Source organism: Lissotriton vulgaris, chromosome 9 (assembly GCF_964263255.1).
Source record: "Lissotriton vulgaris chromosome 9, aLisVul1.2, whole genome shotgun sequence".
Lineage (NCBI taxonomy): Eukaryota > Metazoa > Chordata > Amphibia > Caudata > Salamandridae > Lissotriton > Lissotriton vulgaris.
Window position 1 is genome coordinate 327,279,231 of NC_141697.1, and position 25,539 is coordinate 327,304,769.

At 48.0% G+C, this 25,539-nt stretch overlaps 1 protein-coding gene across 1 annotated transcript in view; it reads left to right on the plus strand.

Annotated features, from left to right (window-relative positions):
- The window catches only part of LOC147690066 (cholesterol 24-hydroxylase-like), a 223,272-nt gene that overhangs the window by 112,182 nt on the left and 85,551 nt on the right, over window positions 1–25,539 (plus strand). Inside the window, exon 5 of the mRNA XM_086937628.1 lies at window positions 17,595–17,681. Within this exon, the coding sequence (XP_086793754.1) occupies window positions 17,595–17,681 (87 nt within the window). The remainder of the gene's footprint in view (window positions 1–17,594; window positions 17,682–25,539) is intronic.

The window sequence follows — 25,539 nt, forward strand, 5'->3', positions numbered from 1 at the left end:
ATTGGCTTTGTCAATGGTTGTTAGTTGCATAAGATAAATAAGCAGCAACCATGGTTTGTATATAATATTGAAAAAACTTCCACTTAAAGCCCTGGTGACACCACGACAATGTTGCTGCTCCTGAGTCTCAGAAAGAGAAGGGAAATCCAGAGAGAAATTGACTCTCTTTAAAGGATTTACCTTCCTCTACAACGCTCACCACACGCACATTGATGTGCCTGCTGGCACTGCAGTCCGTAAAATAAAACGGACCGCCTGTGCCAGGGCTCAAAACAGAGGCCCTCTTTAAAAAACTGCCGGTGCTCAGCACCGGTGAGACCCGGCCCACTTAAAGCCCTGCTCTTCTGTCTCCTGGACTGGACTGACATTCTGACTAGTAGAGTCGTCGCGCTATGTATACATTGCTGGCACGAAGCCCAAACCCCTGTCACAAAACATTACTAGATATATTAATTGCATCCACCTGGTCCATTGTGCTTAGAAACTACAAATACATAAGTAAATGAAAAATCTCTGCACCCGAGCAGTACTCTGGATGCGGTCGGAGAAGCAAATTATCTGGGCACCACAAAAATATCACTCACCCATTTTGCAGTGCACTTCACCCCCGGTAGTAGCGTTTTTTCCGCAGTCCACCACGGATTCTTCCAGTTGAGTGGAGGGAAGCTCAAACGTCATACCGGAAGTGCCTGCCATTACACAAACCAGGTCACCAGTCTAGCTGCTTGAAGGGTATAAATTAGGACCATGGACCCGAAGCGCAGCAGACGCGCTAAAGGCAAGCCCGTCTTCGCCCGTCCGCGCCTGGCCCAGGGCCATAAACCCTGGTTCCATCCCAAAACACTCTAAAACCTCCCTGAATTTTAAACCAAACACTAAGGCACACACTAAAGGACTCTCATACTTCGCCGAACAACTAAGGACCCTTCACATACCCCCACACCCAAACTGCATGAGAGACCAGCCACCTGACAAATGCAAATCCTGCGCAAACTGTGGCTTTCATTTTACTCCTAAATCAGAGGTCACTACCAACTTACCAAGCGTTAACTCATCGACCTCTAAAAATAAACCCTTCTCTTTCATCAGTATCAATTGCCGCTCTCTTCCAAAGCACAAATCTGATATTTTTGATTTATTAACAAACGACAAACCAGATGCAATCTTTCTCACAGAGACCTGGCTTAATGATAGCTCAGGTCCAGATGTAGCGGCAGCACTACCAGAGAACTATGCCATAGTAAGGAAAGATCGAAGCGGGATATTAGGTGGCGGGATAGCAGTTATTTTCAAAAATAAATTCAAGTGTGACTTTGAACACCTGTCTTTCCCACATTGTGAGGCTGCCCTTTTTAAACCATCCTTATCCCCCAACTTCACCTTTTCCGGCGTACTGGTATATCGCCCACCCACCTCTTCCGTTTCATGGACCACGACCTTTATAGAACTTATAACCCCGCTAATTCTGAAAGCAGCCAACTTCTCCCTTTTAGGCGACCTGAATCTCCATTTAGAAAACTGTTCAAATAATACTAACGTTGACCTAATCTCGGATCTTACCTCTCTGAACCTCCACCTCAAAAAATACGGCCCTACTCATGAGGAAGGTCACCTCCTTCATCCAGTATTTTCAAGCCTCACTGAGATCTTCTGTCACCCAGCACTACCCACAAGCTGATCGGACCACTATTTGATCAAATTCGACCTGACTATTCCCGCAAATCTCTCTTCCACTCCCAGCATACCTACCTCAAAGAGCAGAAACTGGAAAAAGTTTGACATCGACAACCTAAACTCCTTTTTGGACGCTCACATACCCTGTACAACAGCCCAAGTAAACCAGTTATCATCATCAGTACACAACTGGCTGACAGAGACCATGGACACATGCCGACCTATGACAAATAAAAAAATAAACCACCAACGACCTCCAACCCCTTGGTTTAGCACAACACTAAAAACAGAAAAATCGTACTGCAAAAGCTTAGAAAGAAAGTGGAGGAAGAATTACACTTCTTTGGCAAAAGTTGCCTATAAGAATGCATTAAATAAGTATCATAAACTCTGCAAACAAGCTAGAGTGGAATATGTTGTAACCACCATCACAGTAGCCACCAACTGCTCCAAGACTCTTTTTAACACTGTTAAAGTACTGGCGGGCTCCAAGATACTAGCTCCAGCACCCGCTCTAACTAAATACAAATGCGATAACCTGGCATCTTTCTTTGTACAAAAAGTTGACAAAATCTACCATGATATTGTGCTCAATCAGGCAAAATTAACCCAGGTTACCCCTCCTGTCCCCACACCACTCCCCACCACGACACTGGACATCTCCTCACCCCATAACCCAGTAAAACAAACTACTCCTCTCGAACACTCCCTGTCAATCTGGCCCGCATTCACGGCAGAAGACTTAACAACACACTTGAAAAACATCAAATATGGATCACCGAAAGACTAGCTTCCTACCCCGATACTTAAACAACTAAGTGCCTCCTCACTATCAGTTATAGTCAATCTCTTGAACACCTCTTTACAGGAAGCGGTTATCCCAGCAGCTTGGAAACACGCCATGATTCACCCACTCTTGAAAAAGGCAAATGTTGACCAGATTAACCCAGTAACTACCGCCCCATATCATTGCTCCCCATCTTTTCTAAGATTCTAGAAAGACACATACACTGGCATCTCAACCACTTTATAACAACACATAGTCTCCTCGGGCTTCTCAACCGAGACTACCTCATTAGGAGTCACAGAAAAAATACGTCAACACCTGGACAACGGAGACTCAGTAGCGCTCATTCTGCTAGACCTGAGCGCTGCTTTTGATACCGTGTCTCATGTAGTGCTCACTAACACACTACAATCACTAGGCATAAGGGGCCTTACCCTACACTGGCTCACTTCCTTACTTGATAAATGTACCTTCCAAGTTTTCTCATACTCAGCCTGCTCAGAAACCCACTCCTTTACCCACGGAGTTCATCAGGGCTCAACCCTGAGCCCCTTATTATTCAACCTTAATGTTAAACCTCTGGCCGAGGTTGCTGAAAGATCAGGACTCTCTCTCTTATCTTACGCTGATGATTCTCAAATCATTTTTTCCTTGTCCTCTCACAAAACAAATGACCCTTCAAAGCTTAAAACTGGTCTAACCAATATAGCTCATTGGATTCAGCAACATTTTCTCAAACTAAACGGAGAAAAGACGGAGGTCCTAGTTCTAGGAAAGGACAAAGAACTATGGAACCCCATACACTGGCCCACCGAAATGGGCAACCTTCCTTCTCCTTCTTCCCAACTAAAAAATCCGGGCATCATAATAGATGACCTTCAAAGTGAACGCCTCCATGGCGAAAAGTAGCAGAAAAGCCATATACAAAACATTTAATTTATCTACAACCATGAGGTTCAAGGGAATATCAACCCTATTACCCTATAAGAGAGGGAGCGGAGTTTTAGCGAGAAAGACCGCCAAAAACGTAAGCCTCAGATTGATAAAGTTTTAGTGATAAAACCAAAAAAAACGCCATAGATTTGAAACCCAGATTGATGACACACTGAATAGGGGAACATAGCGTAATCTTATTTAGGTTTAAAGTATTTTATTAAGTACAGTGGTACAGCAATGAAGGCACAAGTGTGAAAAGCAATAAAAAGTCAAGTACCGACAAAATAAATCATCGCTTCCTCCGGGGCTTGCTGCTCCCTATAGAGTTCAACAGTCCCAGCCTTGTCAAAGCCACCCCGGGTGGCACGTCTGTATATCACACTCAAGTGTCGGACTGTGTGCAAATAACAACCCCGCTGTACCACTCTTTCAACTGGGCAAACCATCCCAACAATCCCCTTGCCCCCCCCTCCCCTTCCCACCCCCCCCACTTCTGTCCGGTGCTGCACCAAGTAGAACGCAGACACTCACATCTCCCATCCGTATGCGCTTCCATTTCCGGTGTGTGGTTCTTAACCCTGCATTCTGACCTCTCACGGTGTGGGGGGTGTAAGCCTCAGTAGTCTCCAGTATCTCGGGCAGGTAAGCTCCCTGAATTCGGCCGCCAGTAGCATATGGAAGGGTAGCCACAGCTCTTGGAATTGATCAATGTCCCCAGCCAGTGTAAGCGATATTTTTTCCATTCCCAGAACATGCCACAGCCTATGTAGCCAACCCGTGATGGAGGGGATGGTGGGTGTACGCCAGTGTATTAAAATGTTCTGTATCGCTGAGCCCAGCGCAATAGCAATGTGCCTCCCCCTCCGAGATTTCAGCGGGTACATTAGGTCATTGGGGAGTCCCAGTAGAGTATAGGCCGGGAAGCGGGGCAACTCTATACCGAAACATGCATCTATCTCATTGATCACCTCCGCCCAATAATCCTGTAGCAGCGGGCAGTCCCATAAAATATGTGTCAGTGTGCCAACATGCCCGCAAGTACGCCAACATGCAGTGTCTAGGAGCCTGTTCATTTCGCTTGGCGCTCCGGAGTGTGGTACCAATACGTAGAGACCTTGGTGAAGGTTTCTGTGAGCCCTACATGATATGCGGAATGTCGTGCTCTGTACGAGATTTGCTCCCACTCCCTGTGGCTGAGTGTCCTCCCCAGTTCTCTGTTCCACCTCTCTCTTCCAGGGTTATAAAAATGAAAGGGCGGTGGTTGCAGCATCTTATACAGATCAGATATCAGTTTGGCGTCCGCCGTACGCGTCGCTAGCCACCTCTCGTAAGGCAACAGGTTCCTATCTGCCGATTCCCGCACCTGCGGCTGCATGGCCCAGTGTCGAACCTGCCAGTACCTCATCCTGTCTGCCTCTGTCAGCTGGTAAGTCTCTTTGAGAGCCTCGAAGGGGAGGACCCCGTCCCCACCATATACATGAAAGAGCGCTCTACAACCCTTCCCCCGCCAGTGTGTATAGGCTCCCGATTCCGTCCCCGGTGTGAAGTCCCGGTTGTCCACAATAGGCGTGAACGGGGAAGGGAACGTGGTGAGGCCAAAAGGCGTGTTAGTGGCGTCCCAAATCCTCAGCGGACCCTCGTGATGTAGGATGCATAAAGGTTCGGGGGACGGTGCGGTTTACGCAGGAACTGTATTTCTTGCAGGGGCCGGCCCGCAACCGCCTGATCCTGGAAAAGCCAGTGCTTGTCTGACTCCCATCTGCTCCACTCCACCAGGTACCTTAGCTGTGACGCCTGGAAATACTTTTGAAGATCAGGGACCCCCAGTCCACCCGCCTCCGGCGCTAGAGTCGTCAATGCCTTTCTCATTCGGGGTTTGCGGCCCTGCCAAACAAATCGAGACAGATCAGTCTGCATCTGCCGTATCCAGCCCTTAGGGGGCTGTAGCGGAAGCGCCCAAAATAAGAACAGAATTTGGGGTAAGACTGTCATCTTAATTGCAGCTATTCTGCCTAGCCAGGATATCGTCCCCTTACCCCACCTCCCCAGCTCCTCTTTAACCTTCTTGGTCAGCCCCTCATAATTCGCCGCCACCATCGCCTGTAACGTGGGAGCCAGTAGGATACCCAGGTATGGCACGTGGTGCCTCGACCATTGAAGCGGGAAACGCCGCTGCAGGTCCTGTCTCGTCGCAGGCGTCAGGGAGACGTCCAATGCTATAGATTTCCCCACATTCATTCGAAACCCAGCCGTTCTCGCGAAGGCGTCGAGTTCCGCCATACATGCGGGTAGGGCCCGGCTCGGGTCCTCTAGCGTGAATATCACATCGTCTGCATATAGGCTGACCGCGTGAGTATACCCTCCCATCCGCACCCGATCACGTCCGGATTCTGCCGCACTCTCTGGGCAAAGGGCTCCATGTAGAGAGCAAATAGGAGAGGGGACAATGGGCACCCCTGCCTCGTGCCACGTTCAATATTAAAGCGCCTCGATCCGCAGCCATTGACACGTACCGTAGCCGACGGGAACCGGTAACAGTTGAACACCATGTTCCTGAATTTCTTCCCTATGCCCATCCACGCCATCACCCGCTCCAGATACGGCCAGTGCACCCGATCGAACGCCTTTTCGGCGTCGACTGAAAGTAGCATCCTCTCCCCCGGGATCCGCTAGGCTTTCTCCAGTACATGCACTATCCTCTTAGTATTATCCACCGTCTGCCTGCCAGGTACAAAACCGGACTGGTCCGGTTCAATCAGTCCAGAGAGATACTGCGCTAACCTCGCAGCCAGTATCCCCGTATATATTTTCAGATCGACATTTAGAAGGGAGATTGGTCTATGCGAGCTACACTGAGACCTGTCCTTCCCCGGTTTAGGTATAACTGAGACAGTCGCCCGCAGGAGGTCTGGCGGGATGGTACCAGGGGAAGCAAAGGAATTAAACAGCTTGGTCAGTATGGGTGCCAAGATCGTGCAGAACGTTCTGTAGAAAAGGGAGGTGTAGCCGTCCGGGCCCGGGGCCTTCCCGAGTTTTAACCTGGAGATTGCCGTAACAACCTCCTCAATCCGAATCTCACGTTCCAGGTAATCGGCCTGCACCGGAGCCAGGGACTGGAGGTCTACCGAGTCCAGATACTCATCGGGCTCACCTATCACCGAGTCGTCCCCCGCGTAAAGCTCAGAGTAGAATTGGCGAAAACTCTCAGCTATGTCAATGTCGTCGGTGACTGATATTCCTCCTGCCCCTGCTATTTCCTTTACTCGGCGGCTCTGGTGCGCAACTCTGAGCTTGGCAGCCAGTAATCGGCCACAGCGATCCCCCCCGGTATAGTATGCGTGTTTTAGATGCAGTGCCGCATACTCAGCCCTGTCCAAGTCCAAAGCTGAAAGGAGTTTCCTCGCCGTTTTCAGCTGTTTCCAAATTCTGGGGGCCCCAGTGCGACGATGTACTTGCTCCAGTTCCCTAACCTTCTGCGTGAGTTCCTCCCGTTTAACCCTCCTCTCCCTATTTTCGGCTGACGAAATTGCAATAAAGTCACCCCGCAAGACAGCCTTGAGTGCCCCCCATTGGGTCGCTAAGTTAGTGTCGGGGTTGGAGTTATGCAGTTGAAAGTCCTGCACGGACTCTGTTATGCGCTGGACCACAGTCTTTTTATGTAGGAGAGTGTCCCGAAGTCGCCACACCCCACGTTGTGTCGGGACCGATGGGGGGAGGAAGGTCCCCGAGACCGGCGTGTGATCCGAAAGAGAGATAACCCCCACCTCGGAAGCCGTGGCCATATCTCGAACCGGACCGGAGACCAGCAGATAGTCCAACCGAGCGTATGTCTTGTGTGCGTGTGAGTAATAGGAGTAGTCCCTATCTAAGGGATGAAACCCCCGCCAGAGGTCATGTAAATCCAGATCAGCTAATTGTGTTCTCACCGCAGTCGGCAATTCCCCAGTCTGTGGGTACCGCTGCGCTGACCTATCCAGAGAGGAATCGAACACCAAGTTTAGGTCCCCCCCCAAAATGATGTGCCTATCTGGTGACGCCGTGACATCCCCTAAAGCAGTGTGGAGGAAGCGGTCCTGGTGCTCGTTTGGGCTGTAAACTGACCCTATGGTAAACTGCAGGGGGCCTAATTTGAACCTATATGCCAGCAGCCTCCCCTTCTGCTCTACGAGTTTGTATACAACTTCCCCTCTAAAGGATTTAGACACTAGGATAGCCACTCCAGCTGTTTTCGTGGTATTGGAGGAAAAGAACTGTGTGGGGAAGGAGCGGGACCGCAACCTATGGCAGTCTCCGGCTAACAGGTGCGTTTCTTGAAGCAGACAAATGTCCGCTTGCGTACCCTCTAATAAGGAGAGAATTGCTCTACGTTTCGTGGGATTGTTCAACCCTTTCACATTCAGTGTCACTACTTTCAGCCCCGCCATACCAAATCAGGATCACCTCGCGTCAGTGGCTGGGCTGCAATAGGGAGTATCAAACCATCGGTCGAATAGGCCTGCAAGCACAGGCAATGTGGAATGGACTCAGCTAAAGCACCGGACAGATCCGCCCCGACTCCCCCCTCCTGGTTCCCTGGACCCCCAAACCCCAACTCCCCAACTCTCCCCTCTCCCGTTCCCCAACTCGAACCCCAAACTCCCCCCATTCACCCATCGCCCACCACCCTCCCGTGACCCTCAGTCCTGATAGTCCCAGTCCTGCCCTTACCGGACAAGGCCGTGGTAAATTACCTTAGTGGGCGACCTGCCACAAGCATCCCCCCTCCGCCCCCACACCCCCACCTCCCCCCGAGCCTGCTCCAACCGTAATGCGTAGTCATTCTCCCCCCGGAGCCAGGTTATGCGGTCAGCGCCACTTCATCTTCGGCCGCCGAAGACCTAGAAACAGTTCGGATTGCATTTGCCATCTCCGCCCTGATGGTGGGCGATCCCGGTCTCCGTGAAGCGGCAGACGACCTGCGCCTCGAAACCCTCCGCCAGCCGCCGTTGGCAGGATCTCCCCTTCTAGGCGTGGAGGAGTCCTCCTCTTCCGCAGTGATCCCCAGCACTTCGCAGACGTCCTGGAGAGCCCGTAGCTGGTGTGATTCTCCATTCCATCGGAAGATGAGACGAAAAGGGTGCCCCCATGAGTAGGGCGTGTCGTGTTGCCTCAGAAAGTCCGTCGCAATCTTAAACGCTCTCCTCTTCTGGAGAGTGGTCGCCAACAGGTCTTGATACAGCGCCAATGAATGACGTTGGAAAACGATTGTTTGCTTCCTCCTCGCCTCAGTCATGATCCGCTCCTTCAGCGGATAATCTGGAAGGAAAGCCAGAATGTCCGGCGGGGGCCCTGTCGCTCGTCGTTGCGGTCCCACTCTATGGGCTCTATCTATCCTAATGGGGAAATCTGCAGACTCGTCCAGGATGTCACGGAACAGCCCCTGCAGGTAGTCCACTATGCCAGTGTTCTCTTCCGAGGACGGCACTCCCTGGACCCTTATGTTGTTCCGCCGGGATCTGTTCTCCAAGTCCTCATTATGCAGTTGCAGATCTATGTGCTGGTCTCTGAGGCGGAGCACCTCCTGCTCCAGGTGCGTGATCTCCTCATCTTGCCTCTGCGTGGAGCTTTCGACCGTGGCCACCCTTTCGCCGAGTCCATCCACTTCTCTACGGATTTCGCGTACCTCGCCAGCCACCTCCTGCTTCAACGCCTGAAAGTCCTCCCTCAGCGTCCCAAAAAGGGACTCCAGAAACGATCTGGTGACCGGGGGCTCTCCTCCGCCCATCACTTGGGAACCGCTGGCACCTCCGGCGTTGAATTCTTGTCCCCTTTACCCTGGGATCTGTTAAGCAGCTCTGGGAGTGTGCGATTACTCCCCTTGCCACCCCTCTGTCCGGCCATCTGTCCCGTGCACCTGCAGCTCGCACGTTATGAACCGCAACCCCAGCCGAGCCAACGCTCAATGCCAGGCCCAGAGCACCAGTGCCCGTCCCCGGGACCCTCCGCTTCCGCTGAACGCCTCAGATGTGTGTAGTACCAAAGGCCTGGGCCCACCAGACGCCCGGCCGGACAGCAAGATAGGTGCACCACTGCTCCAGCGGCAGCCGCCGCCTCTCCTCGCTCCGTGAATGCCTCCTCTCCGCAGGTCAGGCGGACCCCCTCCGCAGCCGATGCGGTGACGTCGCAGCGGCCCAGGACCAGCGCGCCACTTCCCCAAAGTCTGCTACGCTATCCGGTGGAACCCACCGTGCCTCCAATGTCCACACATTCACGGGGAGCCTCCCCTGCTCGGCCACTGCTCCCAGGGGCACGTCCCCTTCTTAGCCAGGTGTCCAGGGCCAGGCGCCGCTGCGGCCTCAAGTCCCCCCCCCGCGTGGCGCTCCTCCAACACCCGCTCTGTGCGTGGGCGACCTGCAATGGTTCTGGGAGCTCCGTGTCGCTCTATGCCCCCCGGACTAGCTCCTCACCTCCTCTGTCGAAATTGGGGGGGGGGGGAGGGGGGGGGGGGAATCTAGCGTCCAGGGCCCAGCTCCACCGTAGTCCAGCCTCTATACACCGGACGTGCGCTGCTGCAGCCTCTGAGCACCAACCGTGGAGCACCCGGGCTTTCTCTCGCCGAGTCTCGCCACTCCTCCAGCGCCGCCTCGCCGGTGTTCCGGGCCTCCGCTCTCTTCAGGCTAGGCCGCAGCCGCGTCCTCGAGTAACCTCAGGGACGGGTCCGGCGCTCTCCGGACCCAGGCGTACAGCTCCGCTGGGCCGCCGTCGCGCTCCAGCACCCCGCCGGACCACTTGCCGAGACTCGCCTTTCAGTCCGTGTCTTCTCGCCAGCGCGCCCGGCCTCCACTCTCCGCCGGCTAGGCCGCTGCCGCGGCCTCGATTAGTCTCCGGGGCGGGTCCAGGGCTCACCACGCCACCGGAGACCTGGCCAGCCCTCCTCGGCCTCAGGCCTGCAGCGCCGCTGGACGGCCGACGTGCAACACCTCCTCGCAGGACCTCACTCCGTGATCACCCGGGTCTGCGCCACCTCCAGCTGGGCCTCAGATCCGGCCCGCACCACCCCCGCTGCTCGGGGCTCCAGCGACCGGGCTCACCGCTCCTGATGCCACGGCCGACGGGGGAACCGGAGCACAACGCAGCCGCGTCGAGAGGCTCTCCCAACCGCGCCTGGTCTCCCGGGCTGTTGAGGGGGGAGAAAAGCGTTGTTTGAAGGCTTAGGGCCTGGTCGGGTGCGGGAGCTCGGGAGGAACACGTCCGTTCACTCCGCCATACTGGCCATCTTATTTAACCCCTATGCATATAACCAGGGGCGTTAATAAGCGTGAACAAAGGTACGCAAGATCAACTATAACCACAGTTACAAACACTGAGAAGGGCACAAGCACCACCTAGTTTTACTTCAAACACGCTGTGAAACTAGCAGCGGTTTAAATTATATTAGACGTAGATGTGGGACACCCGGAAGGTACCGAGATTGAAAACAAGCACATGGGGTTATATTGAGGACTCGGCACTGATCCTTTTAAGCCCTAGTTGAAACCGTCACACGGCAGGGGATAACAAGTACAATACAAATGCGATTATCCACTTAACACCCAATTCCAGCTATAAGACACAATGTAAATACTACCAGCATTGCCATTAATAAAATTAACAGAGGCTCAATTAACATCTCGCAAGGAGATGTTAAACAATAACAGCCTCTTCAAACACCCAGAGAGCCCTCGAGACACACGAGGAGTATAACGTACAGGTAGTCACTGAAATAACAATTAGGAACCTGTACAGCCAGTTTGTTCAAAGAGAACCCACACCAACTCGACATTAATAAGAGGAATAAGATGACACTACACCTGTTGCTTGACAAATGAATCCTTTTACATACAGCCATAACTTTATGGAAGCCTAAACTATTGTGCAGACCCCCGGGTACTGTTGATGCCTGGGTTTCTTGCAGAATAGGTGAGTCCAATGCTTTCTTTATACCACTGGTTGCTATGCTTCAATATCCACATGGGCATGCAGAACACAACTTGCTCACTGAGTATATCTAGCCATAATGTTTTAACCACCTTTTAACACTGAACACGCCAGCTGCACATAATCAAGTGTGTTCTGGAGAAATGTATGAAGTCACAATTTTCATGGTCTGGAACCCTATACCTGTTTTTATATGCTTTTTTCTCACCCCTACAGGGAGATCCAGCCCATCGCAGACTCATGAACACAATAAGCACTTCTCTTCTTGTGAGACCTAAACTAGCCTACCGGATACTTATTGAGGTCCTCTAGTGTAGACATTTTACAAATTAATAGTTTTTAAGGTCCTGAAGAATCGCTAGTGAATTAACACAGATGCGAGAAACATGTTGACCACTATAAACACTAACCAGCACTGAAACAGGAACATAAATTTCCATCAGGTGCTTGATATCACACATTTTAATTAAGACAGGAGGCCCCCAGATAAAATAGATTTTCTTATAGGTACTCCCAGCCTTATTTTAGCTCACTTCCAAGTCTACACACCCCTGGCCCCACACCCGCACTTCACCAAACGGCTGTTGGATAAAAGATCTCTGGTAAAGAGCCCCTCTTTGAGGTGAGCCTGTTGGGTATTGCACCGCCGACCCAACGAGGAGCAGCCCAGATGATGAAGCATGACACCTGCAAGGGTGTGTGAGAGTATTAGATACAACAAAATGGATGCCCAATTGTGATCTTATCAAGACCAGTGGCACCACATAGTGTGTCTCACACCTTTCTCCTTCTGAGGAACGGCAGAGCTACTTTTTGTTTTGTCGCTTTGGGGCACCCGCTGTAGCTGGACCTCCCACCCCTGTGGAGTGGAATTCGCCCCCCCCCCCGCTCTGCCTTGTTGAATAGATCCTAATAGATGACTCACTTAGCATGCACCCACAATCCATCAAAGTTGCAGCTATCGGTTTCACCATTTTGAAATGGTTAAGGAAAATCTGTTGGTTGCTGACAGAACCCACCAGGAAAACTGTAGTTAATGCTCTAATAACATCTAGACTAGATTATGGTAACATCCTATACCTAGGAGCATACAAATCTGTAGTCCATAAGTTAGTGCAAAATGCTGCTGCCAGACTCTTGTGTGAAGTTCCAAAAGCCACTTCTGTCTCGGTTCACAGACGTAAGCCTCACTGGCTTAAAATAGAGAACAGAATTCAATTCACATTGAGTTATATGCACAAAATTAAAACCAACTGCGCCCCGCTATCTTCAATCCCTGGTCGGCCCATACCTCCCCTCCTGCAATCTCCGCTCCGCCACCCAAGGGAGATTCATCATACCAAAATTCAAATGAGCAAGGATTGACGGCAAAGCCTTTTTTTTCTTGGCCCCGCAACAAGGAACTCTCTACCTACAACTCTTCTAAATGAACTCAATTATTCACAGTTCCGAAAGGCTTTAAAAATGTGGCTTTTCGACAAATAACCACCATAACCTCCTGTGCTTCTCCATCCTCTCTGTCCTTTGCGCCGGGAAACCCTTTTTGGGTATCTGTTGCGCATTACAAATCAAATAACTAAACTGAACTAAAAGAGGTAACACAAAGTCCTCAATCTTAGGCCACCCCTGAAAGGGACACAGTGGGGCCTATGGGAAACCCAGATAACCACCTCTGGGTGGGTGCATTCATTCTCTGCACCTACAAACAAGGGAGATTTCTTCCCTCATTTCAAAAGCAGGCTGGGAGTGGCCTGTCCTGTGAAAGTCAGAGCTATATGCTGGCCTGCAGATATTATCAAAGTTCAGTGAAGTTGCATGCTTGTGGCTCAATCAGCCTAGTGCAGGCATTTCAAGCCCTTTGTTGTATCTAAGGGGTAAATTTATGAGAATCTTGCATCACGTTTGCACCACACAAAGTGGTACATGCGTGCCACAAGGATCTGAGTCAGATTTATGAAACTATGCAAAGCCACGTTGCGTGGCTTTGAGTGGCCTTGTTAGAAATAGGGTTTTCTGGTTGTCTAAGGTATGCATTCAAGCCAGGCAGAACCCACCACTAATCAGGGTAAGCTATATACACACTAAAGACAACCTGTGCTCACCCTCTGGTAGCTTAGCAGGGAGCAGGCAGGCTTGTCAATTGAAGCAATGTGTAAAGCATTTGTGCAACACCCACACACAGTAGCACAATGAATTAAACACAGAAGATGCCACACAGGTTCAGAAAAATAAAGCAGGTTTATATGGTAAAAATAAGAATAAAACTACCAAAAATTCAATGAATGTTTTTTAAGTTCTCCCAAAAAATGCATTTGATATTCATAGTGCTAGTGACACGTTTCACTTCTCTTAATGACCAAACAAAGAACTTTATCAGTGTGTGGTGTATTTGTAGGCATCCCTCACAGTCCTCAATGAGGAAGTCTCTTGATGGCCCCTCAAGACCAGTGGGGCATACGCACTCATGTTTGAATCCTCCAGAGAGGTCTCCATCGAGCACACAGAAAAAAGATGGCCCCAATTGACAGTGTGCCGGGAGCCCTCCGTGGCCACTCAGACCGCTCATGGTAATGTACCTAGAGCCACACGCAAAGGAGCGCAGGACAGCTTTGTGGCTTTCAACAGGCCCCGCACACCCACAGTACCTCCGTGTGGCCAGGCCCTCCACCGGAGAGTTCATAGCCAAATGCAGACCCTCAGGCCGTCGCTGTGGGAGTCGTGCCACAGAAAGGCCGGCAGGCCTTGGAAGCAAAACTGTATGTCTGCAAATGCAATGGTCATTTCACTTGAAAATTTGTTATCTGTAGTGACAGTGTGCTAGCACACCATGCTTACTTCACTCTGCACCAATCCACGCCATTGCACTCTACTCTGCACCACTCCACTTTACACCTCTCCATGTCACTACAGTCTTCGCCACTCCAGTCTACCCTGCACAACTCCACTCTATGCCACTCTAGTCTGTCACTCTGCAACACTGCACTCTATGCCACTGTGCGCTATGGCACCACTCTACGCCAAAGCACTTTAATCTGTAACACTCAGCACTACTCCCCCTGCACTCTATGCTAATCCAATGTATGCCATTCTGATCTACTCTGCACCACAGCACTCTATACCACTGCACTCTTTGCCACTTTACTCTACACCATTCCACTCTCTGCCACTCTACTCTACGCCACTGCACTCTACTCTAAAACAATCTACTCTATGCCACTCTGCTCCACTCTGCACCACTGTATGCCAATCTATTCTAAACCACTGCATTCTTCGCCAAGACACTCTACACAACTGAACTTGCCACAACACTCTACTCTGCATGACTGTACTCTACGTCGCTGCTCTCTATGCCATTCTACGCCACACCATTCTGATTGACTGCACTCTACGGCATTCTTCTGTACAAGACTGCACTCTCCGCCTCTGAACTTTATGCCACTCTACTCTGCATTGCTGCACTCTATGCCAATGCAATCAAAGCCACTCTACTCTGCATCACAGCACTCTAGGACACTCCACTATGCATCACTCCACTCAACTCTGCCGCACTTCACACCACTCTTTGTCACTGCAATCTACTTTATGCTGATGTGTTCTTCGCCACTGCATTCTATGCCTCTCTACTCTGCACCACTCCATTCTGCACCCCTGCACTTGACCATGGACGACTCTAAACTATGCCACTGCATTCTATGGTGCTGCAGTATATGCTGCTGAATTCTATGCCGCTGCAGTCAATGCAACTGCTCTCTACATCACTATACTGCAACGCTACACCAATGCACTCTACATCAGCCCACTGTACTCAATGCCACTCCATGCCATTGTACTCTACTCTGCAGCACTCTACTCTATGCCACTGCACTCTACTCTACACCACTGTAATCAACACCACTGTACGCCACTGCACCCTAAACCAATGCACTCTACAACACTCTACACCACTGCACTCTTCAACACTCTACTCTGCACCACTCCACTCTATGCCATTACACTCTACACCACTTCACTCTACGCCTCTCTACTCTGTACCACAGTGCTGTATGTCACTCTACTCCACACCACACCACTGTACTCCATACCACTGTACTCTATGCCACTCTACTCCACTCTATCCTATTGCAGTCTACATCATTCTGCTCTAGTGTGCACCACTCCACTCTACACCATTGCTCTCTTCAACATTCTACTCTGCAACACTGCATTCTCCGTCACTGAACTCTCCGCCACTCTACTCTGTAGTATTACACTCTATGTCACTTCACTTAACGCCACTATATTGTGCTTCACTGCACTTTACACCAATGCACTTTGGTTTGTTCTGTTGCTTGAGTTCAAAACCCCTTAAAAAATTGAAGACAAGGGGCGTTTGGCAAAACAGGAACAGTTTGTTTAATTAAACATTACAACCCGGAGAACAGTTATTGGTACAAAGTCTGAGGACAGTCTTAATTGACAATTGGTACGTATCCCTCTTATATACAAAACATTAGAGGTTGTAAAACTTAACCGCGTAACCAGTGAGGAATGTAGGTTAATTCCTTTGGAGTCATAAATTAATTGTCTTATGCTGACCACAGTGGGGCTCGACCTCACTTGGACACAGTGTGGCCACTGGGGAACATGTCCAGATGTCTGGCATGGGAAATCCTGACTATCTATGTGTGCTTGGTCCTGATTGGCTACGTGTTCCTAACTCATGTGGCATCTGACTTTTATGGTGTTTTAGGATTGCGTGTACCTCATCCAACAATGTGTGCTTTATTGGGGCAATCTCCCTTGACCCTTTGTAATGTCGCTGCGTCCATCTTGGTATTGATCAAGAGTTCCCTGCCTGAGTGTTAGCCTGCCGCCCAGGCACTCTCCCGCCTGTGACCTATCATTCAGCAATCCCAGGCTCGACTACACATTTGCGAGTCGGGTTGATTTGGAGTTCACCACTGGTGAATCTGTTAATAAGGATGAGATTATATTTTCATTGATAGATGCATTCTTTTCCATATTAACAACTGCACTCTACGCAACTGCACTCTACACCACTCCACTCTGTACCACTCTATGCCACTGCACTCTCTGCTACTCTACTCTTCACCACAACACTCTATGCCACTCTACTCAGCACTACTCCACTCTGCACCACGGCACTCTACAATGCACCACTCTAATCTATGCCACTGCATTCTCTGACACTGCATTGTACGCTGATGAATTTACTGCTGCTGCACTCTACGTCACTATACTCTGAAACACTCTTTGCCAAAGCACTCTACATCAGTCCACTCTTCTATATGCCACTCCACGCCACTGTACTCAACACCACTCTATGCCACTGTACTCTAAGCCACTTTGCTCTCCAACACTGCACTTTACGCCACTGAATTCCATGCCCCTCTAACCTGCACTACTGCATTTTTTGTCAATGCACTTGTCGCCACTCTACCCTGTATCACTCCACTCTGCGTCACTGCACTCTGCAGCACTCCTTTCCACACCCCTGCACTCTATGCCACTTCACTCTATTGCACTATAATCTACTGTTCACCAGTCTATGACACTCTACCCTTCACCACTCTATGCCACTGTACTCTGTGCCACTCTAACCTGCACCACTGCACTTACACCACTCTATCTACTCTGCACCACTGCACTCTACACCACTGTACTCTGTCACTCCATCTACTCTGCACCGCTCCAGTCTGCACCACTATTCTACAATGCTGCATTGTTCAGCGCTGAATTCTATGCCGCTGTACACCTCGCCACTATACTCTGAAACGCTCTACAGTAGACTGATGTAGAATGCATTGGCGTACTCTGTATGCCGTTCCACTGTATGCGACTCCACTCTATGCCACTTCAATACACAATACTCTCTGCCACTCTTCTCCTCTCTTCGCTAGTCCGCTCTATGCCACTTTTCTCTATGCCACTAACTTTTAGCCACGCGGAACAGCAGCCACGCTGGTGTACAACATGTCTCAACACATTGGCAGAGCCAAAAACTCTTCCATAGTCGCTACCAATTGGCTTTGCTAATACTTGTTTCATTTATTGTTGCCTTCTTTGTTTAATGTAACCTCTTGACTCACATCATTTTGCCTAAAGATAAGCGTCCTGCGTTGCGGGAAAGAGTTTAGGAAGAATAAAAATGTGCTATCATGGAACGGTAGACATTCATATTTGTTGTATAGTTTAGCAAGCTATATGTTCAATCAAATGTGTTATTTCTTTCTACATTTAGATTTATGGGTAAAGGATTGTTAACGGATACAGACCACGAACACTGGTACAAGCAACGCAGAATCTTCGACCCTGCATTCAGCCGGACGTAAGTCTCCAAGAGTTTCAAAGATGTCATTGAATGTGTTGAGGTGAAGAAAACTATCCTAAAACCAAGAATTCAGTGTTTAGCTTTACTAAGCAACCATTACTGTCTTTTTGGGAAATTTCTCTTGGTAAGTGAAAATGTAAAAGCACAGCATGTTTGATGGGCAAAGTCAAGAATGTTAGAATGGGCACCTTCTATAAATCTTCGTAGTACATTACAGCTGTGATATATGCAATTGAAGGGGTCGAAATCATCAATTGAGCATTAGAGATTCTGCAAGCCATTCTATCCTTTATGGAATGCTAAAGTCTTCCATGCCTTAAATGTTGGGAGTACATTCCACTAATAATATAAGCTTAAAACACATAGAAGATCATTAGTGTACATGTTTCATCACAATAGGCGTGCATTGGGCAGTCTTTGATGAAGGATCTCTTCTAGGTTACTTTAAACATTTCTAGCAGCTGATTTTTTCATGGGGTAGACTTCTTCTAGCTGTATGCGATTTGTTGTAATTATTTACTTTGCATATAGGCGTTTTATTTGAAGGATTTGCACATAATGAGTGAACGTGTCAAATTTTAATTTATCAAGTGCAGCGGTCACGTCATCAGATGTCGAAGCTGTGACAATAAAAGCATAGAAGGAGACGTTAAACAGCAAAGTTTAAAGGGTTTTCCATACAGATGAATGACCAGATATGGATATCAGGGGCTTGGAAGCAAATTCCACCTCTACTCGGGGAATACAGAAAAAGAGCGCGCTTGGAGTTTCATCTTAATATAACAGGAGGCCATTAGCACTTTTGCTGATGCAGACCGGAGCAAGTTTGAAGGGCTTTAGAGCTGAAAACGTGAAGAGCGAAGGTGCGAGCTTCAGTTAATATGTGCTCTGTACCAAGCACAAAGGCTGTTATTACCAGATCCATGGACAGAAAAAAACTGGGGGCGAGGGTGTCACTCAAAGGGGCGTTGCCGATGTAATTAAGGGCGTGGCTTGAAAACATGCAAGCTAAAAATCTGTGCTTAGAATAGTGTGCTGCCCGACTGGTATTGTGCTGCTTCTGTCATTGCATCCAGATATATAATACAACAAGTAACATTCTACCTACAAGAAGCAGGAGTATTTGGCTTTGTCAATGGTTGTTAGTTGCATAAGCTAAATAAGCAACAACTATGGCTTCATTGTATATGATATTGAAAAGGCTTCATTCTGAACTAATGAGACTGTGAAACAACTATTAAGAGTCTCTTTGAAGTTACATCAAAGGTAGTGAAGGGTTCTACTGCTGCAGAGTTACAATTTTTTTTTCACCTTGAGGGTGAGGGCAAAAATGGAGAGCCTGATAGGAACTCGTCTCAGCACCTGCTTTTTAGAACTGCTGGCGCTGAGTATCGGCAGGACCCGGCCCACTTAAAGCCCTGTCCATGGATTTTCAGCCAATATAAACCACCACCATCTACTTCAGTGCTTAATTTGTAAAATTAAAGTGCAAGGAGGCCACTGCTACTTGCACCACCCATTGCCCATGCCAGCGCTGCCGAAGACAATACCAACACAACTACTAACCAGTGCACTCCTACAAATGTTACAATTCAGAATATTCCAGGCCCCTGATAACATAAGGACGGATTGTGTTTGAAATATTAGTACTTTTTAATGTGTTTTGAATTCATCAATGACTGTTGTATTGCTCATTTCTAAATTGGCCAGATGGTGCAACCATGTGGCATACTGCCCTAAGTGCCGAAGGTTGACAATTAAGTATCGGTGCCAAGCACCGGAAACAACCAGCTCAAATTAAGCACTTTATCTACCCCTCACACCGAGTTACCAATACCAAGGGCATCAATAGCTCAGGGGTTGAGGAAGATCTATGGCATGACAAGTAGGACCCTAAGAGCCTACACAAAAATGAGGAATAACCAGAGGAATTGGAAATACGGAATTCGATTTCTCCAATATTACCTCTTTCCCCAAAGAGTTTTACCCAGAGGTTTCTGGGTCAAAGACACTGGATCTGCTTTGTTTGGTAGATTTTGTTATTCCCTTTGAGGCTGGAAATTCTATTACGATGGAAGCCCAAGCACCAAGGGAAACATCATTTACAACGTGAAAATTTCCTGGCAGCGCCTTTAGCATACATTTTTTATCACATTTTATCGCCTTCAATTTGAGATGGTTATTGTACATTCAAACTGAAATATCTTTGGCCCAGTTTTGGACCCAGTTCTGACAAAGCCCGCTTGAACTTCAGGGCCTTTAAGCATAGTTACAAGATCAACTGGGTGATAGGATGAACCAGTGGGCACAGACAGACACTGAAGAGTGTGAGAGATGATCCATGAGAGAAGACAAAAGGAGGATTTAAAAAAAGGTGGCGAGTCCAACCACTTGCTCAGTTCCTGGTCGAGAAGATTTGATTCAAGGTAATATATTATAACATAACGTGCATTTGTAAAGCGCACGTTCACCCGTAGGTATCTTGGCGCTGAATAGCAATGTTTATTGTTACCCAACTCAGTGGTACTCATTTTATCAATTTCAGATGGATGAAAGCCTGAGTGGACCCGCTGGGATTTGAACCTGTGAGGTCGAACACAGGCTCCTGCAATGGACTCATTAGTCCACTGAGCCACCTGACCTGGCTGCTTAATCCGTTGCACAATATTTGATGATGTCTCTTTTGATGAGTAGAATCCTGGGCCAGTAGGAGAACACATTCCTCTCAGTAGCCCTTTTCTTCTCTATTACCTTAAAAACCAAGTTATGGGGGGGATTTCAACCATTCAAGCATAGTAGGCAGTGTATGTGCCATCTCTGCCCCGTAAAGATGGATGACATTGTATCCCCAAATGACATGGAAGAAGTTTCGGTTACGTATATGGTTTTGAAGGCAGTTAGGGGAGGCATCTACACCCATCCCTCATAGACAGACTGGTAGCGCCTGCTCGTGTTCATGCTCATAGCCCGACCTGACCACCACTGCTGCCACCACCGCAAATCAATTGAAAATTGCCCGAACTTGCCTGAAACAGCCCACAGAGACCATGGTGACCCGCTGTCCCACTGAGGCTGAAAAATTGAAAACTGAGACTGAGGGGTGAGCCCGTGGCTGCAGTCGTTGCTGTTCCCAGTTGCAGACCCCTGGTGGAGGCAGTTTGGGTCACAGGAGAGTGGTGAGTGGCGTGTGTGCACTCATGTGCACTGGGAGAGGAGAACATTCAAATCCCTTAAATGCCACCCGGGTGCTTGTGCTCAAATACAACAGTAGAATCAGTTATAGTACTGTCAGGGCCTTCTGCAAGCCGTTCCACGGACCATCATAGTCCCCTAAAAATCCCAAAAACTATCCGGCCAAGGAAAAATAGGGAACACCTCTCACATATAAAATCTTACCCATCAGTGATGTCAATGCTCACAAAAGGTGTAAGGTGCTCCAAGGGCGGTAAGGTGGCAAAGGAAGAGGAAAAAGTGGTCCATTAAGTCCAGGAGATGGAGATGGACACCCATGTAAAATCAGAGAATGAGGAGGGCATTCAGTCCGCTCTCCCAGAGTTTTAAAGAGGCCATTTATCCGCCGTAATAATTCACCCTCAGAACGAAGGCGAAAGCATTCAGTTGTTGACACTTACACAGCCACTTGGTGGAATTGCTTTACAAGCAGGAGGGGAAGACAGCAAGATGGAAACTGATCTAGCTGAGGGCAAAGTAGAAGTCTTTGCGAAAGAGAACTTGGATAGAAAGGAATTATCACCATTATCACCATTGGCAGGGTTGGTATCCCTGTTTGAAAATCCCGAAACCCCTCCAAGGAATAGTGTTATTGAATGTAACTCTGGACCTTCTCTGATGAATTTGTGTGAGCAGGAGTTACATGTGCCACAGTTCGTAGATCGTAGCCCTGTACTGCCGAAAACAGAGGACTATACCATACCAGACATTGCTATTTCACTGGAAAAAAGACAAAGTCTTTGAAGGCGCATTTGAGAAAAACAAGTACCAAGGATCCGGACCTGGACTTGGAATCGAGAATGTCGCCAGTCTTATTAGCTGGTCACTCGCATATGCCCGCCTTGTATAGTAGTACCCCTACTAGTTTTTTGCATGTTCATTCATTAGAATTGTCCGATGTGGGGCCATCAGCTGCATTTCCGGATAAGGGGGCAGATAACATCTTGATCTCAGTCGAGAATACATGGGGGGAGTACCTTAGAGATTTTTTATGCATTGGAGAGAATTCTCTCATCAATTTAATGTTTGTTAAAAAAAAGTACTCTAAATTCTGATCATATAAAGGGAAGTTCTCTCCCTTATTTTAACGGGGATCCAGGAACTTAATCAGTGTACCAAGCAACAAATAAATTAGCAAAGGCCCCTGATGTAGTCTGTTGCGTATGCCAGACATGCAAGGGGGTGTCTAAAAGGGGAATTAAGATAGAGGAGCAGGAAGTGAAGGAGGATTCTTTAGTTGTAGCGCCCAGAGGTAGCCCCCTGGTAAGTTCACCCCCAGTGAATCAACATAGAGAGAGAGCTCAGCCTATTAGTCAAGGGGTAAATTTAAATTCAAAAGTAACCCCGGTTGCGCCCCCATTACGGTTATATCCCATTAAATTTTTTTTATCTCAAACAAGTCATGTACAATAGGTCCCCCGAGCAAATTACAGCTAACTGAAGAATCCGCTAATATTTCAGTCACTGCACCCTTAGGGAAGGCCCCCACACTAAGAGAAAGCAATACCCGACACAGTCGGAGGGGAAAGAAGAAGAACAGGATTTGACGTATGCCAAAACGGAAACAGAAAAAATTGCGGTTCCCTTCCGTAATAGAGGTGCTAAATAGCACAAAATCTCCAACAAGTAGAAAGGTTCCCGGGATCCTGGGGCAATCTATACTGAATGGAGGTCATAAAGCGGGGTTAAATAACGGTAATCAGACGACCTGCTTGAACCCAGTGCTCATTAACCCACTGAGCCAAGAGGGTCAGGAAGAAGGTGGGAGTCCCAAAGTCAACAGGGGTGACACTGAGAATTAAAATCTTCCCCTCAATATTAAATTAGCTAATTATGAAACGAGTAGAGACCCTACACCAGGAAACATATCGGCAAACTCACTAGCCCCTGTATCTGAACACGGCTCAGTTACCGGAGGTGCCCCTCTTCTTCCTTGTGGACGGGATACTTTCCCAGTACAGTTTGATCCCGGCCAGGGGAATGTTGGGGAGGCAGACTTAATTATAGTTTGTAGCAGTAAGGGGGTTATTTCAGAGGGGGGCGATCTTGGGGTAGATTGGTAAAAGGCCCACAGGGCATTCAGGGCCGGGTTTCGGGCAGGTGAACAAGACCTTGCTCTTTGTTTCCCCGTTCGAGACTGAATCAATGTTGCTGAATAGAAGTGCCCTTCTTCAGTTGCTATCAGAAATAAAGGACTTGGGGCCGGTAATAAGCAAAGACCTTGAGCTGATCTACTTAAATTTGAGGAGTGCTCCTCCAAGTACTATTCACATTTACGTTAGGGGTAGTTTCAATGTTAGTATTAGCTAATGTAGATTCCTTTAGGAAGAGAGGTATAGACGTGCTCGCTCGTGTGAACCCTTGCCCAGTTTTGTCTGAAAGCTCAGGAAAGATTCATCAGGTGCAAGGTAGTGGGTTCTCCACTGACATGGGCGTCCAAATTCCTATAAACCCTAAAGACATTGAAATAACAGTGGGGAGAACTCTAGGAAACAGAGTAATTAACATTATAGGTCCCGAAGTTCAAAGGCCCAGTAGTCCCATTGTGGAGGATGCGATGGCCCTGTGGAGCGGGTGGCCGGTGCCCTGAATGGGCCAAAAGCAACAACAAAAAAGTCCATATTGTGGGGGTAGCCAATTGGGAAGAATTATATCCTGGAATTTAGCGGGGGTAGGAAAAACTGACTGTAAGCTCAAATCGTTATTAGAATATGACCCTAAAATAATTTGCCTCCAGGAAACCTGGAAGGGTGGGGATTTTTATTTTGAGAATGTTTATGTATATTGTTGCGCTGCTAAGACATCTGTAAAAATTGCATGCTAGTGGTGGTTTAGCTATTTTACTTAGCTGTGCAATGAGATGGGATCCTGTGATTTATGTTCATCCCTCAAAGTGTTGTATGGGAGTGAAGTTGCGGATTGGTGAAGATAACTTAGGGCAAGCTGTTTTCCTTTTACTTGTAAATGTGCATGTTCCCCCAGGGAGAGCATCAAACTTATTGGTTGATTCAATCTGTACTTGCGTGCAAAGGTTAAGTCATGTTTAAGAATACTCACAGATTATGATGGTGGGTGACTTTAATGCCAAAATATCTAATGGTGCAGTTATGTCCTTTTCAAACCTCGAATTGGAGGAAGTATGGTCCATTCCAGATTCTGTACTACCCGATCTCATAAGACCAGGTAAACGAGGCTTGTTACTTTTGCATAATTTGAGAATGTTTGACCTAGTAATGTTAAATGGTAGATTTCCAGAGGATTCTCCAGCCTCTTATACTCATTGGGCATATATTGTCACTCATTAATTGATTACATGGTTATTTCTTACCAACTATTTAGCGTATATACACAATTTAAGGTATTTTCTACAAGTATGAGTGACCATAGTATTTTGGCTGTTAATGTAGATATAGAAGTCGAAAAGCCAGAACTCTGGAATCATAGGGATGAGAAGGTTTTATATAATCGCAGTAATAGGCACACTTGCTGGTTAAATATTCGGCTCCCAAATTTTAGGAGCGTCTTTGAAAATACTGCTTTTATCTGTACTCAAGAAACACCTACTGATAGGTTTGAGAGAATCTTGGTTGCAATAAGAACCTTTGGAATGAAAAAGCAAGTTGGCAGTTCTGTACCATTAGAAATTATATCATGAGAAATTAATAAATTGAATCAGGAAATTAACGCATTAATTAGAGAACAATTTAGGCTGCCTACGATATTAAGGCAAAAGGAAATTAACAGATTAAAACAAGTATGGAAAAGGAAAACGGTTTCGGAACGTAGAAGGGTTGAAGACTCAAATTGGGTTAAACTTCGAGAGGTTGCCCAATCCGGCGACACTAGGAAATATTGGGCACTGATAGCAACATTTTGCGATGGGAGAGAGAAGTCGAAACCTATATTAATTCCAGAAGCGGAATGGTCTAAGAATATTTCCCAGCTGTATGCTTTAAATTCTGCCGCTAGTTGGAATCAAGATTTTAGCCCTGCACCCATCCACGGGGAACAAATATGGCGCACCATCATGCTCTGTAATAGTGGGTTACATTAAAGGGGCATGATATTCTAGTGCGATGGGCCCAGATGATGTACCAATAGCTATAATAAAACAGGACGGTGAAGCATGGACAACATTTTTGCGTCCTCTGTTTGCCCATTGTTACTCCCATGGTGCTATCCCACAAACTTGGAAGGGAAGTTTAATCATTCCACTATACAAAAAGCGTCCAAAAAATTCCCCAGCCAGTTTTAGACAGATCTCTCTCCTGGATGCAACTGGTAAATTATTCGCAAAGAGTATTCTTACCCATCTGCAGAATTGGGCATTTGAAAATAATCTTATACCCTTAGAACAAACAAAGTGTGTTGGCTCAGGTATGTAATATGTTCACATTGAAATAGAACCCAACTCCTTCCTTAAGATACACTGAAAAAGTGTTATCAGTTTAGCCAACAAGCACTGAGGCGGCAAATGCCATGCTGCATCCTGCAGTTACCTCCCCTTTAGAGCTCCAGTGCTGCACTCTATGATATACCCCGAGGTAAAATGCAGGCATCCGAGACACAAGATAAATCAGAGGAGGGCAAAAAAAAGACTGGTGAGATGCTGATTGACAGTCAT